Below are 26877 nucleotides of genomic sequence, written 5' to 3' on the forward strand. Positions count from 1 at the left end.
GGCTTGGCTGAAGCTTTCCACAGGAGTCAATAGAGAAAGCTTTGGCAGTTCAGATTTATTAGCAGGTATATTTCAACCTATATGGAAGAGGTTAACCCTTCTCTTCCTGGCTGTGACAGGGCCACCCCACAGATTTTTCCCCATTTGGCAGTTGAATTTGAGAAAAAAAAAACTTTCACTGATTTCAAGTGAAAGCTGCTGCAACATTGACAGTGCAGTGGTTAGAATGCAATATTGCAGGCTAATTCTGCCCGCTGCCAGGAGTTTGATCCTGACTGGCTGAAGTTTGACTCAGCTTTCCGTCCTTTCAAGGTAAAATGAGAACCCAGATTGTTGGGGGCAATATGTTTACTCTGTAAACTGCTCAGAGAGTGCAGTAAAGCACTATGGAGCAGTATATATGTGCTATTGCTATGCTAAAAGAGAATGGTTAGCTTATCTCTCCCCCAATCTAACTTTGTCAACAAGAAACTGTCCTTTAAATAGCTGTTCATCAAGACTCTGAGGTCACTGGATGTAGGATGCTGCTGACTGTTCACACGATCTGGTTTAAAAAAAAAAGCTTTAAAAATTGAATCCAGATTACTGTCGTCAGATTTGCTTCATACACACACACACCTTATTAGTAGCAAAATAACACCAGGAAAAAAAATAGAGCGAAGGAGAAGAAGTGGGAAGAAGTATGCAAGGAATGTCTTTGTAAAGAGAAGTAAGATCCATTCCAAATGCCATCACATTCCCAAGATTCAGTAAACTGTAAACCTGAGAGTTAGAAGCTTTCCTGTTTCTTGAATAAAGGCTCAATGAAGGCTTTTTTCATTAGTTTGGTTCAACAAGTAGTTGACTTTATTGATCTTCAGAAATTAAACAGGATTGAATCGGATGAATATTTGAAAAAAAAAGACCATCAGGAAATCTATAAACATAATTTAGACTAGGATGTTAAAAAAGCAATGGCAAACTATCTCCATATTACTGTCCACAAAATTATATGGATATCTCCTTAATGTAGCCAAGAGTTACATTTGACTTAGAAGGTGAATTTACAGTACCTTCATGTATATTGGTAATCTCATCTTTTGTCCTTGTTATCTTACAATTTTATCTTCCTTTTAACAGAATCTCTACTTTTTAGCTGGCTTTGGCAAAGAATCATTTCTATTTGTACTAACTACAGCTTCTTTAACTATGACTTCTTATTTAAACAATCATAGTTTGCGTATACATAAAAGAAAAGAACCAGTAAATTCTGCCCTCAAAAAATATGCTTCCCTTCCACAGAATGTTTTATTATTCTTTTTATGTGAGATTCATTAGTTACTCCTTGTTTGATTAAGTATGATCTTTCTTGCACTTGGTACATACTTGCATGCATGCAGGCACACACACCTACAAACATACACACACAAACTTTTTGCTTTAATCTTTTGGGTAATCAGATCAACATTATAAATTCTTTGAGACTGTGTGTGCAGATTACTCTGCATCAGCAAATGAGGATGAGCGGTTCATAGAAAGAATAGTCTTCACGGGACTTCAGAAGCCTGAGGTCTGAAGCAGGCAGATGAAAGTTAAAGGACACATCATTTCTATAAGTGATTTGGTTTTTTTTTTGTTTTTGCTTCAGAACCATGTTTACATTTGAAAATGGGACATAAATTTTCTAAGAAAAATTTCCTAAACAAAGTTTGCTGCTGCAGATTAGCTTTCTTTCGTCTTCCACTTTCCAGATGCATTCCTCTTGTGATTACTGTTGTCAGAATTTGCAGCCAGCTCACGATTCTGGCTGAGAATCCTGGGAATTGTAATCCAACCCTTCTGGTGGGAGAAAGTTGTGATTTTGGGGTTTTGTTGCAATCTTTGTTGCAGGAAAAAGAATTTGCATGCCTGCCATTGCCACTGAACTCATTAGATATTTAAATATAAGATACTTCTCAAGTGTGGACAGATTCATATTACAGCTTAACAAAATATGATAATCAAAAGGAACTTATATGGCTCTTCAGGTATCACTAGATCAGTGATGGCGATCCTATGGCACGCGTGCCAAAGGTGGCATGCGTAGCCATTTGTCAGGGCACGCGAGGTGCTGCCCTGTCAGCTGGCCAGCGTGCATGCGTGCGCTGGCCAGCTGAGTTCACCCTTTTTTAAAGTCATTTTTCACCCTCCCCAGGCTCCAGAGGCTTTATAGAGCCCCCCGCCCCCGCCCCCAAGGCTTCATTAGCTTCCCTGAAGCCACCGGAGCGCAAAATACCAGCCCTACGGGCAAACCGGAAGTTCGGGAACGAACTTCCTGTTTGCTCAGAGGGTCGTTTTGAGCGCTCCGAAGGCTTCAGGGAAGCGTCCTGAAGGGCCCTCAAGCCTTCGCTTCACTAGATGGTCGAGTAGTTTGTCTTCAATTGAATAACATTAAAGCATAGGCCAGTGATGGTGAGCCTTTTTTCCCTCAGATGCCAAGTGCGCGTGCCCACACCCATAATTAAATGCCACCCCTGCGTTGTGCCCACCTTTGCATGCATGCACGACTGCCCCACACACATGTGTGCATGGCTTTTTTGGAGCTTGGGGAGGGCGAAAACTGCCTCCATCGCCTCCCAGAGACCCTCTGAAAGCCAGAAATGGCCCATTTTCTGGCTTTGTTTCTGACCTTCTGTTGGGCCTGTTGGACCGTTTTTCACTATCCACAAGCTTCAGGAGAGCCACCTGAAGCCTGGGGTAGATGAAAAACAGCCCAACGGGTCTACCTGAAAGCCGAAAATCAGCTGGCCAGCACGCGCATGTGCGCTGGAGCTGACATGGGGCAACGCCTCCCGTGCCCTCAGATATTGCTCCGTGTGCTACCTGTGGCACGTGTGCCGTAGGTTTGCGATCACAGGCATAGTCAGTACTTTATGTTCTGTTTAATATTGTATTCAAATAAGCTAAGCATAATAAGTTGGAATTCTGGAATTTGCGGTTGTAATACCTCTGGATTGCACCTGTTTGCTGAAGGCTGCTGTAATATCAATCAAGTTTGCAGCTTTCGTTTCCCTCCTAATCCATTCCCACTGATTTCCTAATCCAGATTCCTTCCTGAATTTAAGCTTCTTTCCTTTTCTAAATCCCTTTGGTGTACTTGTCTCTATGAATGGGCCACTTGGCACAGCCGGCTGGTCCAGCCCTTCCCTGGTGTTTAAGTAACTTAGCCAGTGGCTCTCAGAAACTTAAGTAATATTATTTCATTTAATTGCTGCATTGCAACAGAAAGTAGATCAGATACAACTTTCCCCATCTTGGCAGGGATTTCACAGAAATGTTCATCTTTTCTTTACTGAACACAAGGCCATCATGAAAAATAAATGTAAAAAAAATCTCTTAGCTACAGGAATAGCTTGCAAATGGAATCAGTTATGGGATGACATGGCCTCAAAGTTGTGAGTCCAATAGTTGATAAACAATTATGGTTCTCCTTTAAATTAGTAGTGGAGAATTCTATCGACAAGTAAAAAAAAAAAATCATGTAAGAGGCTTTGTGATAATGGCCATATCATTAAGACTCTCAAAGTGAGCTTAGTTATATGTGGCTGTGTAAATATTTTTCTTGACTGCAATATGGAAGTGGTTTGACATTGCTACCTTCTAGGGCAGGAGTGTCAAACTCACATTGTCACTTTGTCATCACGTGATGTATCATGACTTTTCCCCCTTCACTAGACTGGGGATGGGTGTGGCCAACGCGTGACGCATCTGGCCCGTGGGCAGGGAGTTTGATATCTATGATGTTTCTCCAATATTGCATCCTAAAGTCTCAGACTTCTTGGTAGTCTCCTATCTAAGCATCCTTAGGACTAATCTGGTTAGCCTTTTTTTGGAATTGGGCTAGGCTCCTAGAAGCAGTATTAAAAATACTTTTGAGATTCAGGAGGCTATAGCCTTGCAGACTGCTTTCTCTCTTGGAACGCAATGTGGAAGAATAGCCTCAATAGCATGGCAGTTGAATTGTTTTGTAGAAGTCTAGCGATCTTCACTAAATTAATACAGAACAAGTTAGGGGTGGAAATGAGACATGTAATGGAAAATTAGCTGCTGGCACAGTTTTCCAAGTTTAGTACAACAAATACAGCATGCTTGTGTAAAATGTATTTTTGTCTTGTTTGTGGCTCAATGGCTAATGCGAACTTAGCCAATGTGGTTAGCTTATGGTTCAGGGTATCAAGGGATTCTAAGCAGTTGAACCATTTCACTAAACCATGGTTCATTTAAGTGTGGTTTAGCATGTTGCTGGGGGAAAAAGCCACAAGATTGAGGTCATTTGAAAACTTCTGCACCAGAGATTACAGTGTCACCTGCTGCTGCTGCTGTTGCTGTGAGGCAGGAAAGGGGATTTGGATCGAACAGGCATAAATATTGAGATCTTGGCATTTTACCATGCCTAGTCAACAGATTAGACTATTGTGCTTTTCCAGTTATGGCCCTCAACGAGCTGGGTCGTGCCGGATTGTATAATCCATGTGTTAATACTGAACGTTACTATCTCTGCAAATTGGGAGAAGTTATGCATCTCGATTCAGCCGTAAAGACTGAAAAGTGCTATTTCTGGATGGGATCCAGCCGCGGAGTCCATGGCTGATCCCAGAAATGTTCTTGCCACTTGGTGCTTGAATTGCACAGCTGTGTCTGCTTTGTTTGGACACCGATGCCAGTGTCACACAGCTTGTCTATCGCTCAAGTGGATCTGCACACAGTACTTAGAAGCCAAGGGTCTTGCAAAATTTGTTGCAAATTGGCTTATCTCCTTGCAGTTTATCTTGCTTTCCCAAACCATTGCTGAATGTTGGGACGATTGTCTGTACCTCTCAGTGGACAACTTTGTGATCAAAGCCCTGTGCAGGAATTGTCCGGCAGCTTGTGGGGGAACTGGGGTTTTGGGTGGGAATAAAAGTGGGAAATCTGTGCATGAAACCAGCGGGAAGCCGAACATCAACCTGACACCGGCATAGCTAGGGAGAGATCTGTGGGTGGTTTAAAATTGTACTTACTATCTGGAATGCAAGCTGAGGGTGTACTTGATTTACTGCTGTGTGCCAGAGACTCAGAAAGGAGTTAACCGGAATGTAGCTCTCAGGATGCTGTTAAAGTTTGCAATTTTCCTGTGCTGCTTGCCGATCGTAAACTTCCTGTTCTGATAATGGGAAATATGTGGTGTCAGATGTGCAAGGTTGGAGGAAGAATGTTTGCATCTATTCTCTTTCTCTCCATCTCCCCCTCTCCCCTCCCTCCCTCCCTCCCTCCCTCCCTCCCTCCCTCCCTCTCCCCCTCTCCCCTTACATCTCACATGGTTTTTTTGCCAGTTACACTCCTTACATCATACCACTGCATCTAATTCTTCTGGTTCTGTGTGTGTTTGCCTCAGTCAAACCAAGATTCTTGATTCTACATGGCTTTGAACTGGGTCAGGGCGCTGCTTGATGAAATTCAAGGATGGAGGATGCAGAAGAAAGCTTGTAAAGTTTCTGCCCCTGTGATCGCATGCACACAACACAGTCTTCTCATAGAGTCAGCTGGAGCTTGGGTATGCGGTTAGCATCACTTGTGCCAATGAGGCTGTTGATCCTTGATCAAATGCTGTGCTATTCGGGGTTTCTCTCCAGCGATTGATAATCCCTCCTTAGTTAAATAAATAAAATATTCCAAAATACACATGCGCGTACACACACACACACACACACACACACACACAAATTGTCTTTATTTAGTATCATATTATGATTTATGTTGATTGCTTATTTAACATCCTATGACTATCACTGAGTAGTATTTTATGATTTATGATGATTGCATTTTATGATTATGATCATGATTTATCACTTGTTGCTTGTACGTACACTGAGAGCTGATGCACTTTGTGTGTCCAATCACACAATAACTAGAGTTTTCTGTGTTCTGTTCTTTAGGATCCTTCCCTTTTACGTCCTGAGGACTGTATATACCAGCCAGATCAGATTAATAAAAAAATAATATTTTCTTCTTGCAAACACAACCTTTTCCCTCCTCCCCCAGCAAGGATCCTAGGCAGATGGTGGAGTTGTTGTGTTCCACTGAGATGTTTGTCGCATAATCCTCATGGAGTAGGGGAGTTGCTGTAGGTTATTTCTTCCCTAGTTGGAAGATCTGACTGTTTGATGCCTGCAGGATGGTTTTCTCTGGGATCCTGATAGAGCTACAGAATCAAGCCGGAGGTGTTGGTAGCAGCGGTGGCAGCTTTCTTGCCTTGCTGTAGATCTTTGTGTCAGGTCAAGCTTGTATGTAGGACGAGAGGTTTTTTTTTCACTTGTGCTCCTTACCTGCTGATTTAAAAAGCACTTCCAGAATGCAAGGTATATTTAAAAGGAGGCCGCTCTGATTTGTTATTACCACTTCTATTTTATATCATGTTGAGTGAGACAGACAGAAGACCCTATCCCCCCACCCCTCTTGGGACTGTATTTTAGAAGATGGAGATTTAAGGGTCTGCTGAGGCAAAAGCTGGAGCCTCCCCCCAAATCTCTTTCAACATTGCCTCCATATTTTGATCTTGGTTCTTTCAAAATTGGCTGCTGCTGTTTCTGGTCTTAGCTTTCTTTTTATGGTAATTAAGGTTGCTCAAAAAGATGCTTTGGGGGGGGGGGGGCTTGGGATTTTTACTAAGCCCAGTTGCTTTGCAGCCACAAGGGGGTTATTTTTGTTAGGATTGCATTACGGTGGGAAGGAAAGCTTAATCCTTCGCTGTCTCCGTCTCAGAGGGAATCACTTCACACAGCTGTTGTTGTTATTGTTATTATTTTAAAAGCACCCATGGTTGCCTTGTTCCTCATGAGATCTCAACACGCCTAAATGCCACACAGGAGCAAGCAGACTGGCTCTGGTGCTTGGGTCTGCAGTCTTCCCCTTCCACCCCTTTCCTCCCTCCCCTCAGCATAAAATAGCTGGTCTGCTTACACGCAAAGAGCCGGATCTGATGTGAGGGCAAATGCCTGACTGTAGCCGTGTGGAATTCTTGCCCTGTGTAACACAATCGCCTACATTTTTCTGCTCCCCAGACTCACATTGCTGGCAGCTGACAACAAAACAGGTGTGGAGGGGAAACATTGAACAATGTGACCTCAAAATTCAAGCTATGCTGGCTTGGATGCTGTGGAGGTGGGGGTACAGATGATTGATGTTGCTGAAGTAGGGCCTAAAAAGTTGGCCAAGTGAGTTTTAATGATAGGGAAATAGTAAGGTTTTTGCTAATTAAAAATAAAACAAAGAAGTGGGCCATCAAGAGAGGCCAAATAAGAAATGTGCTTAGTTCATTCTTATCTTGCGTTGTCTAAATTAGAATCCTAAGAGAACAAAACCATATCAAAACACATTTCTTTTTGGTTTAAATAAAAGCTTTACAATAAGTCAGCAGTGGCACTGGAATGAAAAGCTTCAAAATAGCCAATACCTTTGAAGCCCAGAATCATTACTGAAAGCAAGCAGACTGGGAGAAAGTCATTTAGACTGGCTGCCTACATGTACAGATTGAGGTACTTTTCCAGTGTTTCTTAGCAGGTGAGTGAATTCTACTCTGCTTCTGGCAGCCTTTGGTATAACCTATAAAGCCCCAGGATCTTACCCAATTTCCTTTGCCTCCCAGTGATTGACTGTCAACTGGACTGCAAGAGTCAGGCATTGTTCCCTTGCAATTACAGATCTCATCCTTTATATATGGAGAGAGCCAGCGGGAGAATGTACGTATGTGCTGAAGTGCATTAGAATGGGCCTACCGTCTGCTTCTTCCAATACTTTTATTTGTTTGTTTGTTTGTTTGTTTGTCAAACACATACAAGGTAACAGGTATAAGTATGATCATAAACATGAACAAAGGAAGTAGATGCAGATAAATGGGGACAGTAAGACAGGGATGGTAGACACAGTAAGACAGAGATGCACGCCCCTTACAGACCTCTTAGGAATGGGGTGAGGTCCATGGTAGACAGTTTAAGGTTAAAACTATGAGGGTTTGAGGATGTAACAATGGAGTCAGGTAGGGCATTCCAGGCATTGACCATTCTGTTGCTGAAGTCATATTTTCTGCAATCGAGTTTGGAGCAGTTTACCTTGAGTTTGTATCGATATGTTTGCCCGTGTATTATTGTGGTTGAAGCTGAAGTAGGAAGGTAGGACATTGTAGCAGACAATTTTGTGTACTATGCTTAAGTCTGACCGCAGGTGGCACAGTTCCAGGTTGTCAAGGCCAAAATTTCGAGCCTGGTGGCATAAGGGATTTTATCATGAGCAGAGGAGTGGAGTACTCCTCTTGTGAAATACCTCTGGACCCGCTCAATCATATTAATGTCTGATATACAGTGTAGATTCCAGGTGGATGAGCTGTATTTGAGAATTGGTCTGGCAAAGATTTTGTATGTCCTAGTTAACAATACAATGTTACCGAAGAAGAAACTTCACAAAATAAGGTTAACAACTCTTAATTCCACAAGGGCTTTATTCTGTTAAGAGCTACTCTTATTTTATTTTTTAAAAAATCTAAGCTCTTCTGAAAGGTGCACATGGGTTTAAGTTGTGATTAAGGGGCTGCCTATCCCGTCATGACACTCTTCAGTTGTTAAGCCCTTTTGAGAGAGGTCTTTATAAAGGTGACCCACGTTAAGGATCAGAGTTGGTGTTAACCTTCATTTATGTTTTTTTAAACATTCTGTTTTCTCTTTAATTTCATTAGCCACCTTAAGGATTTGTCCAAAATTAAGATAGAGAACTAATAACTTGGCTTTTGTAGCCTTCCTAATCTGTAGATATTGGTTACTCTTTTTTACTTTGTGCTGCAGAGAAGGCTCTTTTTCTGTACTGCAATAGACAGCAAGGCACTTAACAAAGCCTCTCCTGATTACCATGGTGCATAAATACATACCCTCAGGAGAAAACAGTTTTGAGATCTGCCAGCCTTAAACTTGTTTAAATGGCACCTTGAATAGGGAGTGGAAGAGTGGAGAGGCGGTGCAGCTGATGCGGTATTTCCCCCCTCTTTTTCTTTAATGGTTAAAAGCCTAGGCTTTCATCAGCAGTCTAGCTGTTGAAATGTATATCCATTCCAGTTTCTAGCTGCTCTTTTAGGGCAGCCTTGCTAGGCATTGAAAAGCTCACTTGTTTCAATGGGAAAGAATGAAAAATCTGAGCATATGAATATGGGCACTTGTAGTAGCCAATTGTGTAGGCAATGTAGAATTCTTTGTGCCCACAATTACCTGCCTCTATGTGGGTTGGGTGATGGGGTACAAAAGTGTGGCTTGTGCACAAGGTGTTAGGAAAGAATTCTTAAAGAATATGCTGCTTTGAAAACATAGGCTCTGCTCTGTTTTGCAATACAGTACAACAAATTCCTGGTGTGGCTCTTGAAATATTAGGTAAGGGATACAATTGTCAGTAGGGGAGATTTCTGGAAAAAGATTCTGGAAAGTTTTTGGGAAGTCACTGGAATGCTGAAGGTGATAGTGATCGGTTCTGTATGAGGAGATTCTCTTTGCTCACTTTAATTGTATAGAAATTGAATCTAATGTGCTTGAGGATGTAATTTGGTAGTTCCTTGTATCCTTTAAGAGTTTATGTACAGTGAGAGCATATGCACCAAAGACAAATTCCTTGTGCGTCCAATCACATTTGTCCAATAAAGAATTCTATTCTGTTCTGTTCTATTCTATTGTGGAAAAAGGAAGGACTTTGACTAGAATTCTTGCAGCAAGCATCTGTCTTTGTAGGCTGGAGAGGGATGTGTTGCATTTCTGACTGTTCCAGAGTGACAAATGATTCTGATCATTTTTACTGTAGATGTCTATAAATCTCTGGCTTCTGTTAAATGAGCTCCTCCTCTGCTGGAGGCTATCCTTCTCTCTAGCAATTTGTGTAAATAAAAGAACAGGAGTGAAGTGAGATGGAGAGTGGAACATAGATTTTAGAGATCTCTTTGTAAGTCTTAAGTACAAATTCCTCCCTTATGACTGAATCCTTGTTACCTAGTCTTATTTTAACCATTCTCAATTGGAAGGACCTACTTTTTGAAAGGATGCCATGCTTGCTTATATGGTCCTCTGGGTATGGTGTGCAACAGTGGAAGGATTGCTGTTGAAAGGAGAAGCTAACAATGGGGAAAGCTGGGGCTCTTGTTGAGTGTCTCTAGACCCGTGTTGGCAAACCTATGGCACACAGGTGGCACGCAGAGCCCTCTTTGCAGGCATATGAGCTGTCGCCCCAGCTCAGCTCTGCTGCGCATGCACAACCGCCTCCCACCGGCCAGCTGTTTTTCATGTCTGTGCCGTGCATGCACAGGGGTTGTGTGTGCATGTGGGGGTGGTGGTGCATGCATGGTGGGCGGGCTGCACACAGAGGATTGCACATGCATTGCATTGTGTGTGTACACATGCACCTTTGCACATGCGCGCATACACTTTCAGCACTCAGTGCCAAAAAGGTTAGCCATCACTGCTCTAGGCTTTTCTTCTTCAGATGGGGCCTCTTACATAGTTTGGTTGTTTTACCAACAAATTTACTTCTTCAAGGCGCTAGGTTGGAAAACCTAAGCTAGTTTTATGGCTTCTTCGTTTTATATTAATCCCAGGATAATAATCTCAATAGTTAAATAGCAACCAACAGTTTGAAAAGCTACAGTAAGAGTCCAAATAAGACGTCAGTATCTTGCTGTTTCTGTGTAATTTTAGGGAATCATAGAGTTGCAGATACAAACACATGCACACTCTTATATAGACGTTATTTATCTGTTTCACTTTGTTAAAGGCAGCTGTTTGTAAAAAAATGGAATAAAACCCAAATGAAACTTTCTTTCAAAACTAGGTATACTCTGTATAGATTGTGACACACACATCAGACATAACCAGTCTTTTGTTGGGGAAACTTGGTAATGTGTGACATGCTACAGCTATAGATTTCTCCTCTATTTCACAGAGAATAGGAGAAAACTCAAATATTTATTTATTTATTTATTTCTTAGATTTTTAGACCGCCCCCTCTCCCAAAAAGGGACTCGGGGCGGTGTACAGTCAATGCAAATAAAATACAGTCATAACAATAAAATACATTTAAAATACATTTGGAGGGGGAGATAGGCTGTACAAGAAATAAATATATTCTAACCCTAAAAACATCCCAATTAAAACCCAAACCCAATTAAAATAAAATAAATCCCCGGGAGGTAAAAACTAAGAAAGTGCCAGGCCGGCTGATTGAAATAGGTGAGTCTTTAACTTTTGACGGAAGGAACGGAGGTCGGTGGTAGTTCGAATGTCTGGGGGGAGGTCATTCCAGAGGGTTGGGCCCATCACAGAGAAGGACCTACTCCTAGGTGTCGCCCGCTGGCATTGCCTAGCGGACGGCACCAGGAGGAGCCCCTCCCTGTGTGAGCGAATAGGTCACAGGGACGTGTGTGGTATGGAATAATTCAGATTCATGGAGTAAGCCCAACATCAGAGCTGGAAGGGAAATCCCTTAAAACAGCCAAACTCTCTCTTTGCAGATTGTCACAGCTCGTTTCTCTCTTTGCAATGGTCTCTGTTTTTGCTTCCTATCTTTATAAAAAGTAAAATCTCATTAATGGCTAACCACTCAACACATTGAAGTCCAATTAGGTAAATGGTGAAACGGTGTGAACGTTTTCCCTAGTTGCATGTGAGCTTCTTGGTAATGGGCAAGAGAAGGGAAAAAAACCCTGAAAACCGTCTTTCTCTCTTTTAAGTTTTGTTTCAAGTTACACTTTATAAAAGCAGATTCTCTATGGGAGAAGGGCTCTTGGGCTTTTTCTCTGAGATCAGCAATTTCTTGGGATGAAGCTGAATGCCTGAGAGATTAGCCGAGGGCTTTTCTGTGTACATGTCAGCATTGCTACTGAAATGGGTTGATTGCTATTTTGACAAGCTGGCTTCCCTTTGTAGTCAAAACAAAGCAGGGTTAAGCCCAGACCCTACTTTAGCATTGCATTCTCAGTCTATGAATGGCAAGTCATTCAGCCTCTGATGCCCATCCAGCATCAACTCCATTGATATTGTCAAGACGGAATGTTGGCCTAATGGGTAGTTGAAGGACAGATGTTTGAAGGGCCGATGGTGCTGGGAGTCAGACCAGTTCTCAATGTGCTTCTGTTTAAAAAGGACAGATGGATTTCATGTTTTACTAATGCTCACCTGAACATAGGAAATGACTAATACTAATCCGAATGTGGAAGTGGAGGTCCTGAATTCTGTGATGAAGCTTTCCACTGCAAAAAAAAATCAGATGCATCTGTGTAGATTCAGGCAAGATTGTAGAAATCAAGATGCAGTAAGTAAATTGTTAAGAGCATCTCTTTCTGTGAGAGGCTCAAGCCTCAGATCATAAATATGCATCTAGGAGATTATGCATTTCACCCTCAAACTCTTTGTTGTGGCTTTGAGAAGCCTGTTGAAAAGGTTAATGTCACAAAGGCTTGATGGTGCAGTGCCAAATGTTGGTGGGACACAATAGATTAAACTATTGTGCTTCTACCTATCCTTTGGCCAAGGTCCCCTCCTCTTTTCCCATTGGAGTACTCCCAAACGCTGGAGAAACCCCATAACAGTGATGGCGAACCTATGGCACACGTGCCACAGGTGGCATGCGGAGCCATTTGTCAGGGCACGCGAGGCTACTGCCCTGTCAGCTGGCCAGCTGAGTTCACCCTTTTTTAAAACCATTTTTCACCCTCCCCGGGCTCCAAAGCCTTTATAGGAGCCTGGGGAGGGTGAAAAGAGCCCCCCCCTGAGGCCCTCCGGAAGCTTCATGAGCTTCCCTGAAGCCTCCAGAGCGCAAAAACCTGGCCCTATGGGCAAACCGGAAGTTTGGGAATGGACTTCCGGTTTGCTCGGAGGGTCGTTTTGACTGCCCCAGAGCCTTCAGGGAAGCATCCTGAAGGTCCCTCAAGCCTTCGGAGCACTCAAAACGATCCTCCGAGCAAACCGGAAGTCACTTCCAGTTTGCTCGGAGGTTTATTTTGACTGCTCCGGAGGCTTCAGGGAAGCGTCCTGAAGGTCCCTCAAGCCTCGGGGGGGGGGGGGAGGCTGTTTTCGCCCTACCTAGGCTCCTATAAAGCCTCTGGACCCTGGGGAGGGCAAAAAAAGAATGCAAAAAATGGGGGGGTTGTGCCTGTAGTGCGCGCATGCGTACTGGGTAGGTCACACATTGCATTATGGGTGTGGCACGCCTGCACCCGACTCCCCTGCACTCCCCCCACTTATGGCACGCGAGCCAAAAAAGGTTCGCCATCGCTGCCCCATAACCTTCCACTGCTTTCCCAATTGTGCTTTTCTTTCTCTTGCAGTGTCAAAGAGTTTCTTCTCTCTTAACCCTCTTATTTCCCTTTTTTCTAATCCTAATTGTGGATGCCTAGGGGTGAGGCATACACAGAGAACCGTAGCTAAAGGAAAAGGACTCTTCAATTTACACTAGGTAGTGGAGGAGGGAATTCTGATTTTGAGTTGTGTGCAAAGATTTGATACTAAGGAAGAATACAGCTTTGGATAATTAAGCTACTGATTTTTTTAAAAAAACAAACTTACAGCTCTTCAACTTATACATCGTGACTCCGGGCAGCACACAGCATTAAATTATGATTATGCTAGCTACATGGGTTCAAGATCTATGCTTTATTAGTTGTTTTCTTCAGGATTAGTTTTAAAAACCTAGAATGGTAGCATTTTGCAGGAGAATATTTAAAAAAATGGAGTATTCTGCCTTGTACAAGTATTTAAGGATATGTTTTGACCTATCTTGGAAGGAAGGACAAGCGCACTTCCTACTTTTGTGAAGAGCAAAAAAACAAAGCTGTGCTCTTGAGTGTTTGGAATGGCAGTTCAGGGAATGAGTAATGTGGCTTCCCCCACCCTTCACCCTTCATTCTGCCTGAAGGCTAGTTCTGAGGTTTCTGAGGTATGTGCTAAATCTAGGATAAGACCAAGGCTGCCTTTTGTTATAAGAATGAGAATCATTTGCCAGGGAGATGGGAAATTCTTTAAGATCTTAAAAGCAACCTTCTATGCTTGCCAGACATGGTTGAGTGGAAAGAACATGGGCACTTCCACATAATGGTCAAATTTTGAAAAAGTAACAGTATAAGCGAACAAGCATTGATGAGATATAACAGAATAACAGAGTTGGAAGGAATCTTGGAGGTCTTCTAGTCCAACCTCTGCTTAAGAAGGAGACCCTATACCTGTGATGGTGAACCTATGGCACGCGTGCCACACGTGGCAAGCAGAGCCCTCTGCGGGCACGCACGCCGTTGCCCCAGCTCAGCTCCATCATGCCTGTGCGCACGCCTCCTGTTGTCCAGCTGATTTTTGGGTCTCTGCTGGATATGTGTGGGGAGAGGGATGCTTGCAGGAAATGCACATGTATGCGTGGGGGTCACATGCTCATGCATGGGAGTGGGAAGCATGGGGGTGGAGAGGTGCAGCCCTTGCAGGACCTGTTTTTGCTCACAGGTGGCTGCAGGGAGGAGTACTTGGCCCAAAACAGGGTGCGGGGGGTGTCACATGTGCATGGGGGGGTCACATAGGGGTCACTTGCACATGCACAGGGTGGGGGGAGCACAGGGGGACATAGCACATGCATTGCATTATGGGTGCAGGCACACATTGCACTGTCACATGTGCACTGCCACATGCACGCTTTCAACATGCGATGGCAAAATGATTAGCCATCACGGCCCTATACCAGACAAATGGTTGTCCAGTCTCTTCTTAACAATTTCCAGTGATGGAGTACCCACTGCAGGTCCAGTGGCTAATTGGATATCATCAAGAGTATTTTAATATATGCACAATAGACTTTTGTCATATTAGGAGATGCGCTTTGTGGTTTCCTAAACATTCTGTTTTTTTAATTCACCCTAAAATGCCACAAACCTTTACGTAAATAAAGTTCTTAGTCAAAGACCAAATATACTGAACCCAGGGAGAGTAGCTACTTTTCTTATGTTGCCCCCTCCAAACATCTCATGCCAGGACCTTTGAAGATGTATATAGAGGCAAATAGATTAAGGTAAAGGCTGACAAAGCCCATAGTCACGTGCCTTATGAAGCCAACACGTCATCTTCACATGCCTGCATGAGTGAAGGATTGATGGTGGTGGGAGGTAAAGCAATGAATAATGAGTAATGATGGGGGTGGGTGGGTACCAATTCAGATGTACATTCCTTAAAACTAGGAAGAAAGAGGAAGAATGCCAATTCCTAAAAGATTTTATAATTATTTATATCTTCATGGCCACACCACTTCATGCAAAATTTATCAGAACAAAGCGGAAATGACTTTCAAGTGCATTATTCTATTTCTTAACCCGTGACACAAAGCCATTTTTTTCCCTTGAAAGACAAGCCTGGTTTTTCAGTGAAGTGTAATTAAGGATTTATGGACTTGTTTCAGTTATTGCATCATGCAAATATGTATGGAAATTTTCCAGGATTCTTTTGTGAGAAATCGATGTTGTTGCCTTTATCCGTTTCAAAACCATGAGAAAACGTAACCGACATTGATACCACAGTAATGCAATGCGGTGCCGTTTAATATAAATAGCAACAATTCAGAACGATGATGCACAGAACAGGTTACAAATGAGCTAAAATAAGTTCAGAATAGATCTGATCCCAGTTTTTTTAAAGAAAGTTTAAAAAGAAATCCCAGACCTTCCCTTTATGTCTCTTGTTTTTTTTCTTAATTCAAAAGATGTAAAATTAGTCCCTTGGTAACAGGATTCCAAATTTAACATTAAGGTTTTTTGTTGCCATTGGGGAAAAAAAAAGAACATTAAACAAGTCCTCAAAACAATTTAGCTGCTTCTTTCTTTAGTGAATTTACAAAACAGTCATGGGAACTTTAATGAGAAGAATGCAGAATGATGAACAACTACTATGCGATGCTTCGCTGAGACAGCTGAATATTTCAGCTATCGGAACCACCTCCATTCCTGAGATGTTTGTAACTGAGATTTTATTGTGCTGTTGTATTTTGAGTGGCACAACTGTTCGCCTAACCATGCTTGTTTTTGCATTTTTTCCCTAGGGCCATGTAGAATGCCAGCATCCATAATATCCTGAATCTGGAAACAAGTGGAAAAAAAGAAGTTCGTCCACAGGAATTCACTCTCTCCCGCCTCCCGTTTTTGGTTTGATTCTTCTTTATTTTATAGTTAGGTTAATGTATTGCTGGATGTGACTCTTCCACCATGTGGCTTCTGAGGCTAAAGCACCATTTGTCAATTAACATTTGGACCCTGCTGCTTCTGGGTAGTTCTTGGTTGCCATTGGCAAAAAGCACTACCAAATCTTCCTCCCCTTTTATGACTTTTCAAGTCACAGACTGGAGTTTGACACACTTGGTGGTCCACAACAAAACTGGGGAAGTATATGTAGGTGCTGTCAACCGGATCTATAAGCTTGCAAACAATCTGACAGAAATGCGCACACATGTGACGGGTCCAGTAGAAGACAATGAGAAGTGTTACCCACCACCTAGTGTGCAGTCTTGCCCACATGGACTAGTCAGTACCAACAATGTCAATAAATTGCTGCTGGTGGATTACTCTGGGAATCGTCTGATAGCCTGTGGCAGTGCTTCGCAAGGTATCTGCCAGTTCCTACGCTTGGATGATCTCTTCAAGTTGGGCGAGCCGCACCACCGCAAGGAACACTACCTCTCTAGTGTCAATGAGTCAGGAACAATGTCTGGTGTTATAATTGAAGTGCATAATGGACAAAACAAGCTTTTCATTGGAACTCCCATTGATGGGAAGTCTGAGTATTTCCCTACTCTGTCCAGCCGTAAGCTGATGGACAGTGAAGAGAATGCAGAGATGTTTGGCTTCGTTTATCAAGATGAATTTGTCTCCTCCCAGCTTAAGATCCCATCAGATACACTCTCCAAGTTTCCCACATTTGATATCTATTATATCTATAGTTTCAGTAGTGAGCAGTTTGTCTATTACCTAACACTGCAGCTGGACACCCAACTTACCTCACCAGACTCTACAGGAGAACAGTTTTTCACCTCAAAAGTTGTCCGGCTATGCGTGGATGACCCCAAGTTCTACTCATATGTGGAATTTCCCATTGGTTGTATTCGAGATGGCATTGAATATCGCTTGATTCAGGACGCTTACCTCAGTAAGCCTGGAAGGGCCTTGGCCAAGCAACTGGGTATTTCAGAACAGGATGACATTCTGTTCACAATCTTCTCACAGGGGCAGAAGAACAGAGTCAAACCACCAAAAGAATCTGTCCTCTGCCTTTTCACATTGAAGAAGATCAAAGACAAGATCAAGGAGCGTATCCAGTCTTGCTACCGTGGAGAAGGAAAGCTTTCTCTGCCTTGGCTTTTGAATAAAGAATTAGGTTGCATAAATTCAGTAAGTCATTCTTCTTTCTGGTTTTTCCCTCCCCTCTTCCCTCCCTAGTTATAAAAACCTTTAGGTGTTGTTGTTGTTGTTGTTGTTGTTGTTGTTATTATTATTATTATTATTATTATTATTATTATTATTATTATTATTATTATGTTAATCTTTGGTGAGATTCACAGCCTTTGGGGCTGGTTGGTAGCTCAGCAGCTCGAGTCCTAACCAAGGACCTACGAACTGTTAAGATAACGTTGGAGGATATAAGCTGTTCCAAGTAGGGTGGACTTTTGTAGAATCAGAATGTTCAGAACGAAATTTAGAATTTCGAAATAGCGAGGTAGCCCTTTAGATATTGCTCCAAGGGCTCCAATTACAATCGGGACAACACTCGATTTCTTTTTCCACAGTCGCTCAACTTCAATTTGCAAGTCCCGGTACTTTGTATATTTTTCTTGCTGTTTATAGTCAATCCGTGCATCACCAGGTATTGCAATGTCAATGAATCATACTTTTTTCTTTTCAACTAGTGTTATGTCAGATATGTTGTAGGCCAAGTGCCTGTCAGTCTGAATTCTGAAGTCCCACAAGATCTTGACTTTCTTATTCTCTAAAACCTTCTCAACCTGATGATCCCAGTGGTTTTGCTGTACTGAAATCCAAATTTTTGATACAATTTCCAATGAATGGTCTTAGCAACACGGTCATAGCATTGTAGGTAGTCAGTTTGTGAAATTTTGCTGCACCCGCTGATCAACTGGTCGACTGTCTCATCTTTCTCATTATAGAGGCGACATTTGCTGTTGGTGGTAACATGTTGAATTTTTGCCTTCATGCAGTTTGTGGCTAAGGCTTGTTCTTAAGCTGCCAAAATAAAGCCTTCTGTTTCTTTTTTCAGTACTCCTGATCTTAACCAGTTCCAAGTTAGTTTTTGGTCAGCTTTGCCTTCAATACTTTTCAAGTATTGGCCATGCATAGCTTTGCTTTTCCAATTTTCAGCTTGCTTCTCAATTACTTCTTTCTTATATTCAGCTTTTAACTTAGTTGTCTTCAAAAGGCCTCCTTTATTTACTTCCTTAATCATTGGTTCTTCACTTTTCTGGATGTAATCATTCAATCTGTGTTTTTCTTCTTCCACAGTCTGCTTTACTTGTAGGAGTTCTTGACCACCTCTGCTCTTGGTAGATATAATCGGTCAACATCACTTTTAGGATGCAAAGCATGATTCATTGTCATAAGCTTCCTTGTTTTTCTCTCCTCCTCCTCCTCCTCCTCCTCCTCCTCCTCCTCCTCCTCCTCCTCCTCCTCCTCCTCTTCCTCCTCCTCCTCCTCCTCCTCCTCATTATTATTATTATTGATTGATTGTCAGCCTGGTCTCCTACCTAGAGATGTAAGGGATGGTTCATTTTAATCTTGGGGTAAGTAGTTATTTAATTAATATTGTTTGTGGAGACAGGGCTTATTAATGATATCAAGTGCCTATGAATTGAATTGGGATTTTCTGGATTTTGCCGATGGAACTATGTGCTTTCTTTAACACATTTGTGTTAAACTACTTATAGGCATTGGTATTTCTTATTCAAAATGGAAAGAGCTATGCTGTCAGTTCTTGCCTTGGATTTCCTCTGAAGCTTTTAAAAATGGCCTTAGAGGCCAGATGTGATTTCCCAATCCATTATTTAAAGCAGTGGTCACCAACTAGTGGTCCGCAAGAAAATTTTGGTGGTCTGCAGAAGCCAAACTTCAGCCTTTGGGTGAAGACTGGAGGAAAGTGCCACTGGTGGCGGAGAGCCAGAAGGCCTTGTTCCAGTGGGACTGCATAATGGTCTGGAACTGACTGACCATCTCAGCCTGCTGAGCCTCCAGGCACTAGTACCTGGCCTTGCACTCCCGCATGTCTTCCCTCTGCTTGGAAAACATATGCTCGTAGTCTTCAGTGAGGTGCTTCTACTGAGCCTCCTTCTCGGTCAGATCCAATTTAAAGTGAGCTGTTTTGCCAACTCTTTGTCATGGTGGCTGCTTAGCTCCAACAACTGCTTCCTGTTGGGGCCCTAAGGAGCCTGGGTGGGGAGGCAAAGAATGGCTGGGAGGGGAGGGGAAAGTAAAGGCTGGTGAGGTGCTCCTTGATGTAAGTGAGATCAAGTTGGCCCCACCCACCCAGTCACATGACCACTTAGCCACGCCCATCCAGCCGGTCATTAGGCGGATCATATTAGTGGTCCGCAGGATTTAAAATTATGAATTTAGTGGCCCCTGAGGTTCAAAAGGTTGGCAACCCCTGATTTAAAGTATGACCATGTTGAAGTGGCTGATCAAAGTTTTTGCCTTTGTTTTTATATAGGAAGGAAAAGGCAGATATTAGGAATAAATATCGGATACTAAATATTCTTAGAGTAAAAAGATTTATCTACTATCTAGATAAATCTATACTGCTGTAGGTCAAGAATCTGTATTAATTTTGGTGCACATTTAGAGGTTTTGTTTATGTGTTTATGTATATTTTTTCAGAAGAATAGATGGAAAAGCAGCATTTAAGCAAATTCCCAGTTTGGGCATTTTCTACTTTTGTAAAGATTACTCCCCAAACTCTTCAAGACAGTTCAAATTTGGGGAAATTGCTATACATGCATCTGGAAGGCACTAAAGCTGAGAAAGGCTGGATGAGAGACACAAGGACCAGTATTAAGTCTGATAAAAGTGTTGGACTGAGTTTCTTTAGCATTTCTACCCCTCAGTGTGTCTGTGGTGCTTCTCGACAAGGCAAATTCTGACAGGTAAAACTGGTACACTAAATAAATAAATATTTAGCATTTACTTTTTATTATTACTTCCAAGACAAATTCTGACAGGTAAAACTGGTGATTGCACACCCTCTTTATCATGGGAACAGTCTTCCTGCCAATCCAGATCCTTAGTTGGGTGGAAAATGGCAATTATTCTTCAAGTCACTTTGATGTGGTATCCAAACCTCATGGGATGTGAGAGGGGCAAGGGTGGGTTTCTCTGGCATTACTGCCAATTCGGTGCATGCATGACTTTGTGTGCGCTGTGTGCGTGCGCCTAGTAGCCTATAAATAGGTCTACGCATGTGCAGAACACTTAAAAAGGTCAAAAAAAGATGTTGCGGCGACAAGGGAACCGGTACTGGGGCGTGGCGAGCATGCCGTTCCTACCAGTTTGGAGACCCATGTTAGGGGAAAAAACACCCTGGAGAAATCTGAGATCAATGGACCGGGCTGATTCCCTTCAGCATATCTTTTGATATATTAAGAAAAGAAATAAAAGTCTTTAAGAAGTATATTCTAATTAATAAACAAACTTTAATATGAAAATAATAAAAGTAAATAAAACAGAACTAACTAATTGGTTACATTTTGATAATAAAAGCTCCGGTTGCCAGCTCCCTGGCAATCGGACAAAGAACAAAGGAATGAGTGAAGCATGCGCAATAAATCACTTTCAGATAAGAACTTTTATGACCTGCGCAATAACTCTTTCTTAGTTTAACTCTTGAATGTCAGTTCATGCCTAGCAAACTTTTTAACATCGTGACAACCCAGTCGCCATTTCCACTACCGATTCCACCGAACCAGTGCAAACCAATAGGAACCCGCCTCTGGAGAGGAGATATTAGGCAGCAATTTGGTTTAGACATATGGGAATACAAAGCAACTGTATAGTCAAAGTCTCTCTTACTGGCAGGAAAAGGACTTTCCCAGGTCAACGGGACTTGGTCAATGGTGTGTATCAAGTACAACTGGAGTGTCAGGTTTTGAGGACAATTAGAAATAAACTCTTGCCCTGCGGGGAAGAAGATAAGTCAAAGTAAAAGACTGGAGATGTTCTTTCTCAACAAAGGGGAAAGTTGCCTGGCTCTGTCCCAAGGGAGGTATTTGCCACAGGCTGTTGCTAAGACAAACACAAGAGCTTTATTGCCCTATTCCATTGTGTAAAGCCTGCAGTGAGGCTGAGTGAGGAGCCTGCTTTACTGGGTTCCTTTTTTAGATTGTGTATAATAGGGTGGGCATTTCATATAGTCATAATGAGAACAGGAATGTACCATAAAAACTATGTAAAAATACAATATAAAAAGATCTTTCAGAAGTGGATTGGTATGGGCAGTTTCACACAGATAAGGTTAATATACCTGAAACAGATCCCAGGTCTCAATTGAATTGAAGAGTGATGGTTGGAGTGATTGAAATATGAGGGATTGGATCTCAAATTCCACGGACTCGATCAATCCTTGTCTTTAAATTTTGGACCAACCCATAAAAGAACAGTTTAAGGTTATTCACTGTAGGGTTTGGAATAAAACTATTAACAATTTAATTAACATATAAAATCAGTTAAAACTTGCCCTCAGTTCAGATAGATGCCTTTTATTTCTAGGAAGAAACTAGATGCATAGGATATGGTATGATATTAGCTTTTTTATTTTCTTAAATTAGTGAATAATGGAAGGAATTATAGTTACCAATTCAAGAAATGTACAGTGGGTGGGTCCCAAGTGGTTTAGAACTCAGGTTCTACTTTTAAAGTTTCTGTAGGACTTTTTTTACATGAGATGGAGAAAAATCAAAAATTGACATATGTATTTGATGATTGTTAAAATTTAAAAAGGGGAACTTTTTTATTTCCTTCTTTTTTTTGCAGAGAATGGACATTTTATTATAGTCTTAAGCTGTAATAAAACTAATAAATTAATAATAAATAATGATAAGCCAATAAACTAATATTCTAAAGTAAGTATTCTTTATATTTTTGGAAGAAGATTTTGGAAGTCATTCTTTGTATATATTTGTTTTTTCCTTTCCTTTTCTTTATATTTTTACATCCCATTTATTTTTACTCTATCATTTATTTCGATTGTTGGTTTATGTTCTTTTTTATATGTGTGTTTTGTAAAATGTAATAAAATTATTTTAAATTATTTTTTTTTAAAAACCAAGGCCAACTCTAGCATATTTTGAAGCAGTTTATTCACTGTGGAACAGTTTGTACTGCCAGGACATTGCCCTTAAAATTTAATCTAATCCATTTTCTTGTGATTTCAACATAAAGGGCATTGGCAGAAGCTATTCCAAGCATCATTAGAAATAATGAACCTCAGGATTATTTTAGAAACTTCTCTGCTCTGCTCAGAGTGACTTGTGTCATACAAGTCAACAACGATATGGAAAAGGAAACTAATATAAATCAAAAGGGCAAATAAAATGTGGATAAATAAAATGTCTGCCATTAGAGTTTATTAAAATTAGACATTTGGTACTGGTGTGCTATCTATTTATTAAATTCATATGCCACTCATCTCCCTGATAGGGTGACTATCTATACTACACCATTAAGTGTAGTAATAGTAAGTAGTAATATTTGGCTTGCAAAAGTTGAATTGCTATCATTGTCTTAGCAAAATGGGGATCATAGGAAAGAGAATCCACAAATTACCAAAAGGATACAAATTTTCCCCTATATATTGAGGACAAGAAATCTGATTCGTTGGGACCATACCAGCTCCAATCAGAAAGATTCAGTGGGACAGAATTATGGTCACTCTATTCAAAATGTGAGGGAAGTGTCATGCTGCCTAGAGTTATATAAGGACCCAAGGAGTGCTATTTCCATGGCTTTTGGAAGCATTAGAAACTATGTGGCTGCTAGCCAGGAAATAAGTACTAGAACTTAGCTTGCTGGATGCTGTCTCCATAAGAAACGGGAGAGATTACAACTGGAATGCTATTATAAACTGTAAAGTATTATGCTGTTGGTATTAGCAGTTGAGATGGGAATGCAGTGTATAAACACTTGCCCTGTAGTTCTTTATTTTCATAACTTCAATAATCTTTCTGAATAGGATAATCTGAATATATTTCCGATTTGGTTGACTTGCCTGGTTTTAGTGTATTCTTAATAACAGTGGAAGGGAAGCCTTACACAACCATCTGAGAATTAGATGAGTAATGGGTAGAGATAATAATCCTCATTTTTTTTCATTCTTGCGCAAAGAAGAATTTCCCATATAAGACTATGTTGCCAACACATGACATGAAACTACAACAATGATAAAACATGGCTTGTTCAGAAATAGCTTTCAGGAGCTTAAAAGTTTCTTATTCTAGTAGTTCACTTAATTAACATCTTTGTTTTGAAAAACCAAAACATATTCAGAATTGCAGTAACATTTTAACCATCATCTTCAAAACATCTGAGTATGATAAGTGGTTTATGGTGTTCTGTTATTTTTATTCTCACAGGAAATCACTTCCATGGGTTAAAGAGAGTAAAATAGTTTAAGACCGGCTTGTGAGCTTCACAACTGGGAGTAGGAGATATGAGCTCTGGGAGCTCTGTTGATTTGAAAACAAATCCAGAGACAAAGAAGATGCACCAGAAATTATGTTTGGTAAATCAAACTTCAATTATTTTGGGTCTTCATCTGGAAAAAAAAGCACTTCTCCTCTTATTTCCTCATAATTTGTTTTGAAAATTATTTTAAAAAATAGGTAAAATCCCACAGCACAGATCTTGCAAAATCAAAAGTGATCATATAATCATGTCACATTAAAATCAAGGTCCGGGGCAACAAAATGGAACAATATTTCTGGACATAAACAACATAATTGCTTATATCCAGAAAACTGAAAGAAAATGGTAAGGATATTCTCTAAGGGAAAGGGAGTTCATTTGCTACACTCTGGTATAGCTCAGAATGAGTAAACATTCATTAAGACACACCTTTTCTTGCCCCCGCCAGACATGTCAAAAAGCAACTCCTGTTATCTCCAGTTTGTATAGCTGCAGGAGTTGTTACCTGACACCTGGAAGGCTTGGGATAAAAGGATGGACAGGCTTGGAAATAGCTAGACTGATGAAAGGAAGTACACACATCTGGTTTTATTAGAGTGGCAAAAGAGCAAAATGGAGTAGAGGTCACTTGTTTTGAATGCCCGAGAACAGCTTTTCCTGTACACCGCTTTGAGAGTCCAAGCAATGGGTTAATTCAGTCTGCTTGCCCTTAGGACTGAGGAACTATTTTTCCTTAAGCCACACCTCCTCCTGGTGTGCTCAATCCCCCAGAATTCTTCCTCAGTCAGCCCGTTTGGACGTATTTAGTTAGAGCTCTGAGCTAAATTGATCTTTTTTTTTTTTGGCTTGGACTCTCTAATTGCGTTTAAAGTTTTTTCTCTAATATTCCCCAACCTCGTGAGACGTTTCTCTCTTCAATTCTGCGACTTTCTTCAATAGAATCTGCACTTGAAGGCCAGGAGGTAAGCTACAAGGTGGTGGGGGGTGCCCCTCAGCCGATCCTCTTGGGACGGCTTCGGAGGCCTGCCGCTTGTCGTTTAAAACGGCGCGGCTGCAGCGGCGAGGTTCCTAAGTCCCCAGGCCCCTCGTTTGTTATTTTCGTCGAAGTTTTTTCGCTCCCCGGCCTGCTAGAGGACCTCTGCCGCAGGGAGGAGTGGGCGATCGTCGCCATTGCGAGGCGCGTTCGCCCCTCGCTCTCCCTTAGCCCCACGCTGTTGCGGCGGCCATTTTTAGGCGCGAAAATAGCGCGCCCAGCCATGGCCGCCATTTTGCATCAGCCTCGTTGTCAGGAGGCCGCTGGAGGTGGCAGGGCCTAGCAAGGGTTTCTCGGGCTAGGATCGCCACCTTCGCCATTTGTCTATTTTTGCGAGCGGCGCTGGTTCCTGTGCCATTCCAACGGTCATCATACCGGCTCAGGGAGGAGGCCTAAGTAAGCGCAGGCCTGAAGATTTTTTCTATAGTCATTCTCCTCCCTGCTTCTCCTGCGGAGCCTTGCACCTCGGTGCAGGCCCCAATCCTACCCCTGGGCCTCCGACTGGTGTGAAACATGGGATGATTTCATAGTATTGATTCGATTAATTGTATATATGGCAATTTTAACGATCATTTCGTTTTGTTTCCCATTACAGCACCCAGTCTATATCTATCCTTCTGCCTTATCATAGCCTTGCTCCATCTTGTGTGGTCATTGACTATGGACCTGCCCAGTCCTCCCGATTCCCAAGACGCTAGGCCGAGCCTCTCGCAGGCCCCTAGCAAGGGTTCCTCCTCTTCGGGGAGTGGGGGTGCGGGCAAGAGTGGTGGGGGTAGCTCTGGGAAACAGCGTTCCAGAACCCCTTCGGTAGCTGAGGCCAAGGATGCTGAAAGGCGCCAGCGGGCCCTTGACAAGCAATTCGAGAAGGCCAGACGCCAGGCAGACAGGGTGCAGTCCCTTTCAGGAGCCCCTCCCTCCCGGGAAGATCTCCAGTCGGTCCTCGCCGAGGAGGTGGAATCCCAGGACCTATCCCCTAATAGGTCATTTGCAGAGCCGGCTTCCCCGGTCCCTTCTTGGGCCTGTGAACAGGTTCCTCCCCCTGGGGATGCTAGCATAGACGATATGCAGGGTGAGGCTTCACCCCCCCTAGAAGAGGGCTTGGATCCCGATTCTGACTCTGAGGAGTTATCGCCCCGCATGCAGGAGCTAATGGCCCGCGCCATTGCCAAGGGCATCACGGAGGCCATGAAATTTAAAAGCCCTACCGCAGCGGCCCCTAGGGGTCCCAAGCCCGATCAGGCAGCTCCGCCCCCAAGCAAGCGTGCTCGCCATCCTTCCCTGGAATCCTCGGTGGTCAGCGAGGCCTCTGCCATTGAGGACCCTGACCCGGAGGTGCTAGGCCTCTCGGACGACGAGGACCTTCCCCCCGAAGCGCCCGCCTTTGCGGGTCTCTTCAAGCCCAGCCTTTTTAAATCGGTCCTTCACAAGGTCAAGGCTGCCACCAGGGTGGGGATCAAGCCCAAGCCGACCGCGCCGGCGGATGATGCCCCTCCGGCTAATCCCAATGCGGTCATGTTTGATGTGCCAGCGCCCCAGCAAGAGCTGGTTCCGGTCCCGGGGCTGTTCCTCGACTTAATCCAGCGCCAGTGGGCTCAGCCAGCCACGCAATCCTCTCCCAGTGGGGTAGATAGGAAGCTTTATACTATGGAGCCAGTGTTGGAGGACCTTCTGGCCCTTCCCACTGTCGACCCGCCCATCGCTGCGCTCACTTCCAACTCCTCGCTACCGGCCGACCTCCTGGAAGGCCTTAAGGCGGAGGACAAGAAGGCGGAAAAGGCGTGCCACAAGACCCATCTGGCGGCTGCCTGGGCCATCAGGGCCTCTTCTTCCGCTTCCTTTTTTAATAGGGCTTCTGTGATCTGGCTGCGCGAGCTCCTAAACAAGCTCCCGGCGGGAGACATCCGTCTCCACCAGGACGTGTCAAAAATAATCGCGGCCTCCCAGTATGCCGCTGACGCGTCCCTCAATGCCACCAAATTTGCCTCCAGGGCCCTCGGTTCTAACATAACTTCCCGTCGACTGATCTGGCTCCGACATTGGCAAGCGGACCAGAAAAACAAATGGAAACTGGCTTCCGCCCCCTTTAAGGGGTCCAAATTGTTTGGCGAGTCCCTGGATCCTCTCCTCA

General features: G+C 42.8%; 1 protein-coding gene across 5 annotated transcripts in view; it reads left to right on the forward strand.

Annotated features, from left to right (window-relative positions):
- Positions 1-26877, forward strand: part of PLXNA1 (plexin A1) — a 434540-nt gene that overhangs the window by 48001 nt on the left and 359662 nt on the right. For all 5 annotated transcript variants that reach the window (XM_081965343.1, XM_081965340.1, XM_081965344.1 and 2 more), the window contains exon 2: positions 16084-17425. In XM_081965343.1, coding sequence (XP_081821469.1) covers positions 16247-17425 — 1179 coding nt within the window. In that variant the 5' untranslated portion in view covers positions 16084-16246. The remainder of the gene's footprint in view (positions 1-16083; positions 17426-26877) is intronic.

The sequence above is a fragment of the Natrix helvetica genome (genome assembly GCF_964273705.1).
Source record: "Natrix helvetica genome assembly, chromosome: 1".
NCBI classification, from domain to species: Eukaryota; Metazoa; Chordata; class Lepidosauria; order Squamata; family Natricidae; genus Natrix; species Natrix helvetica.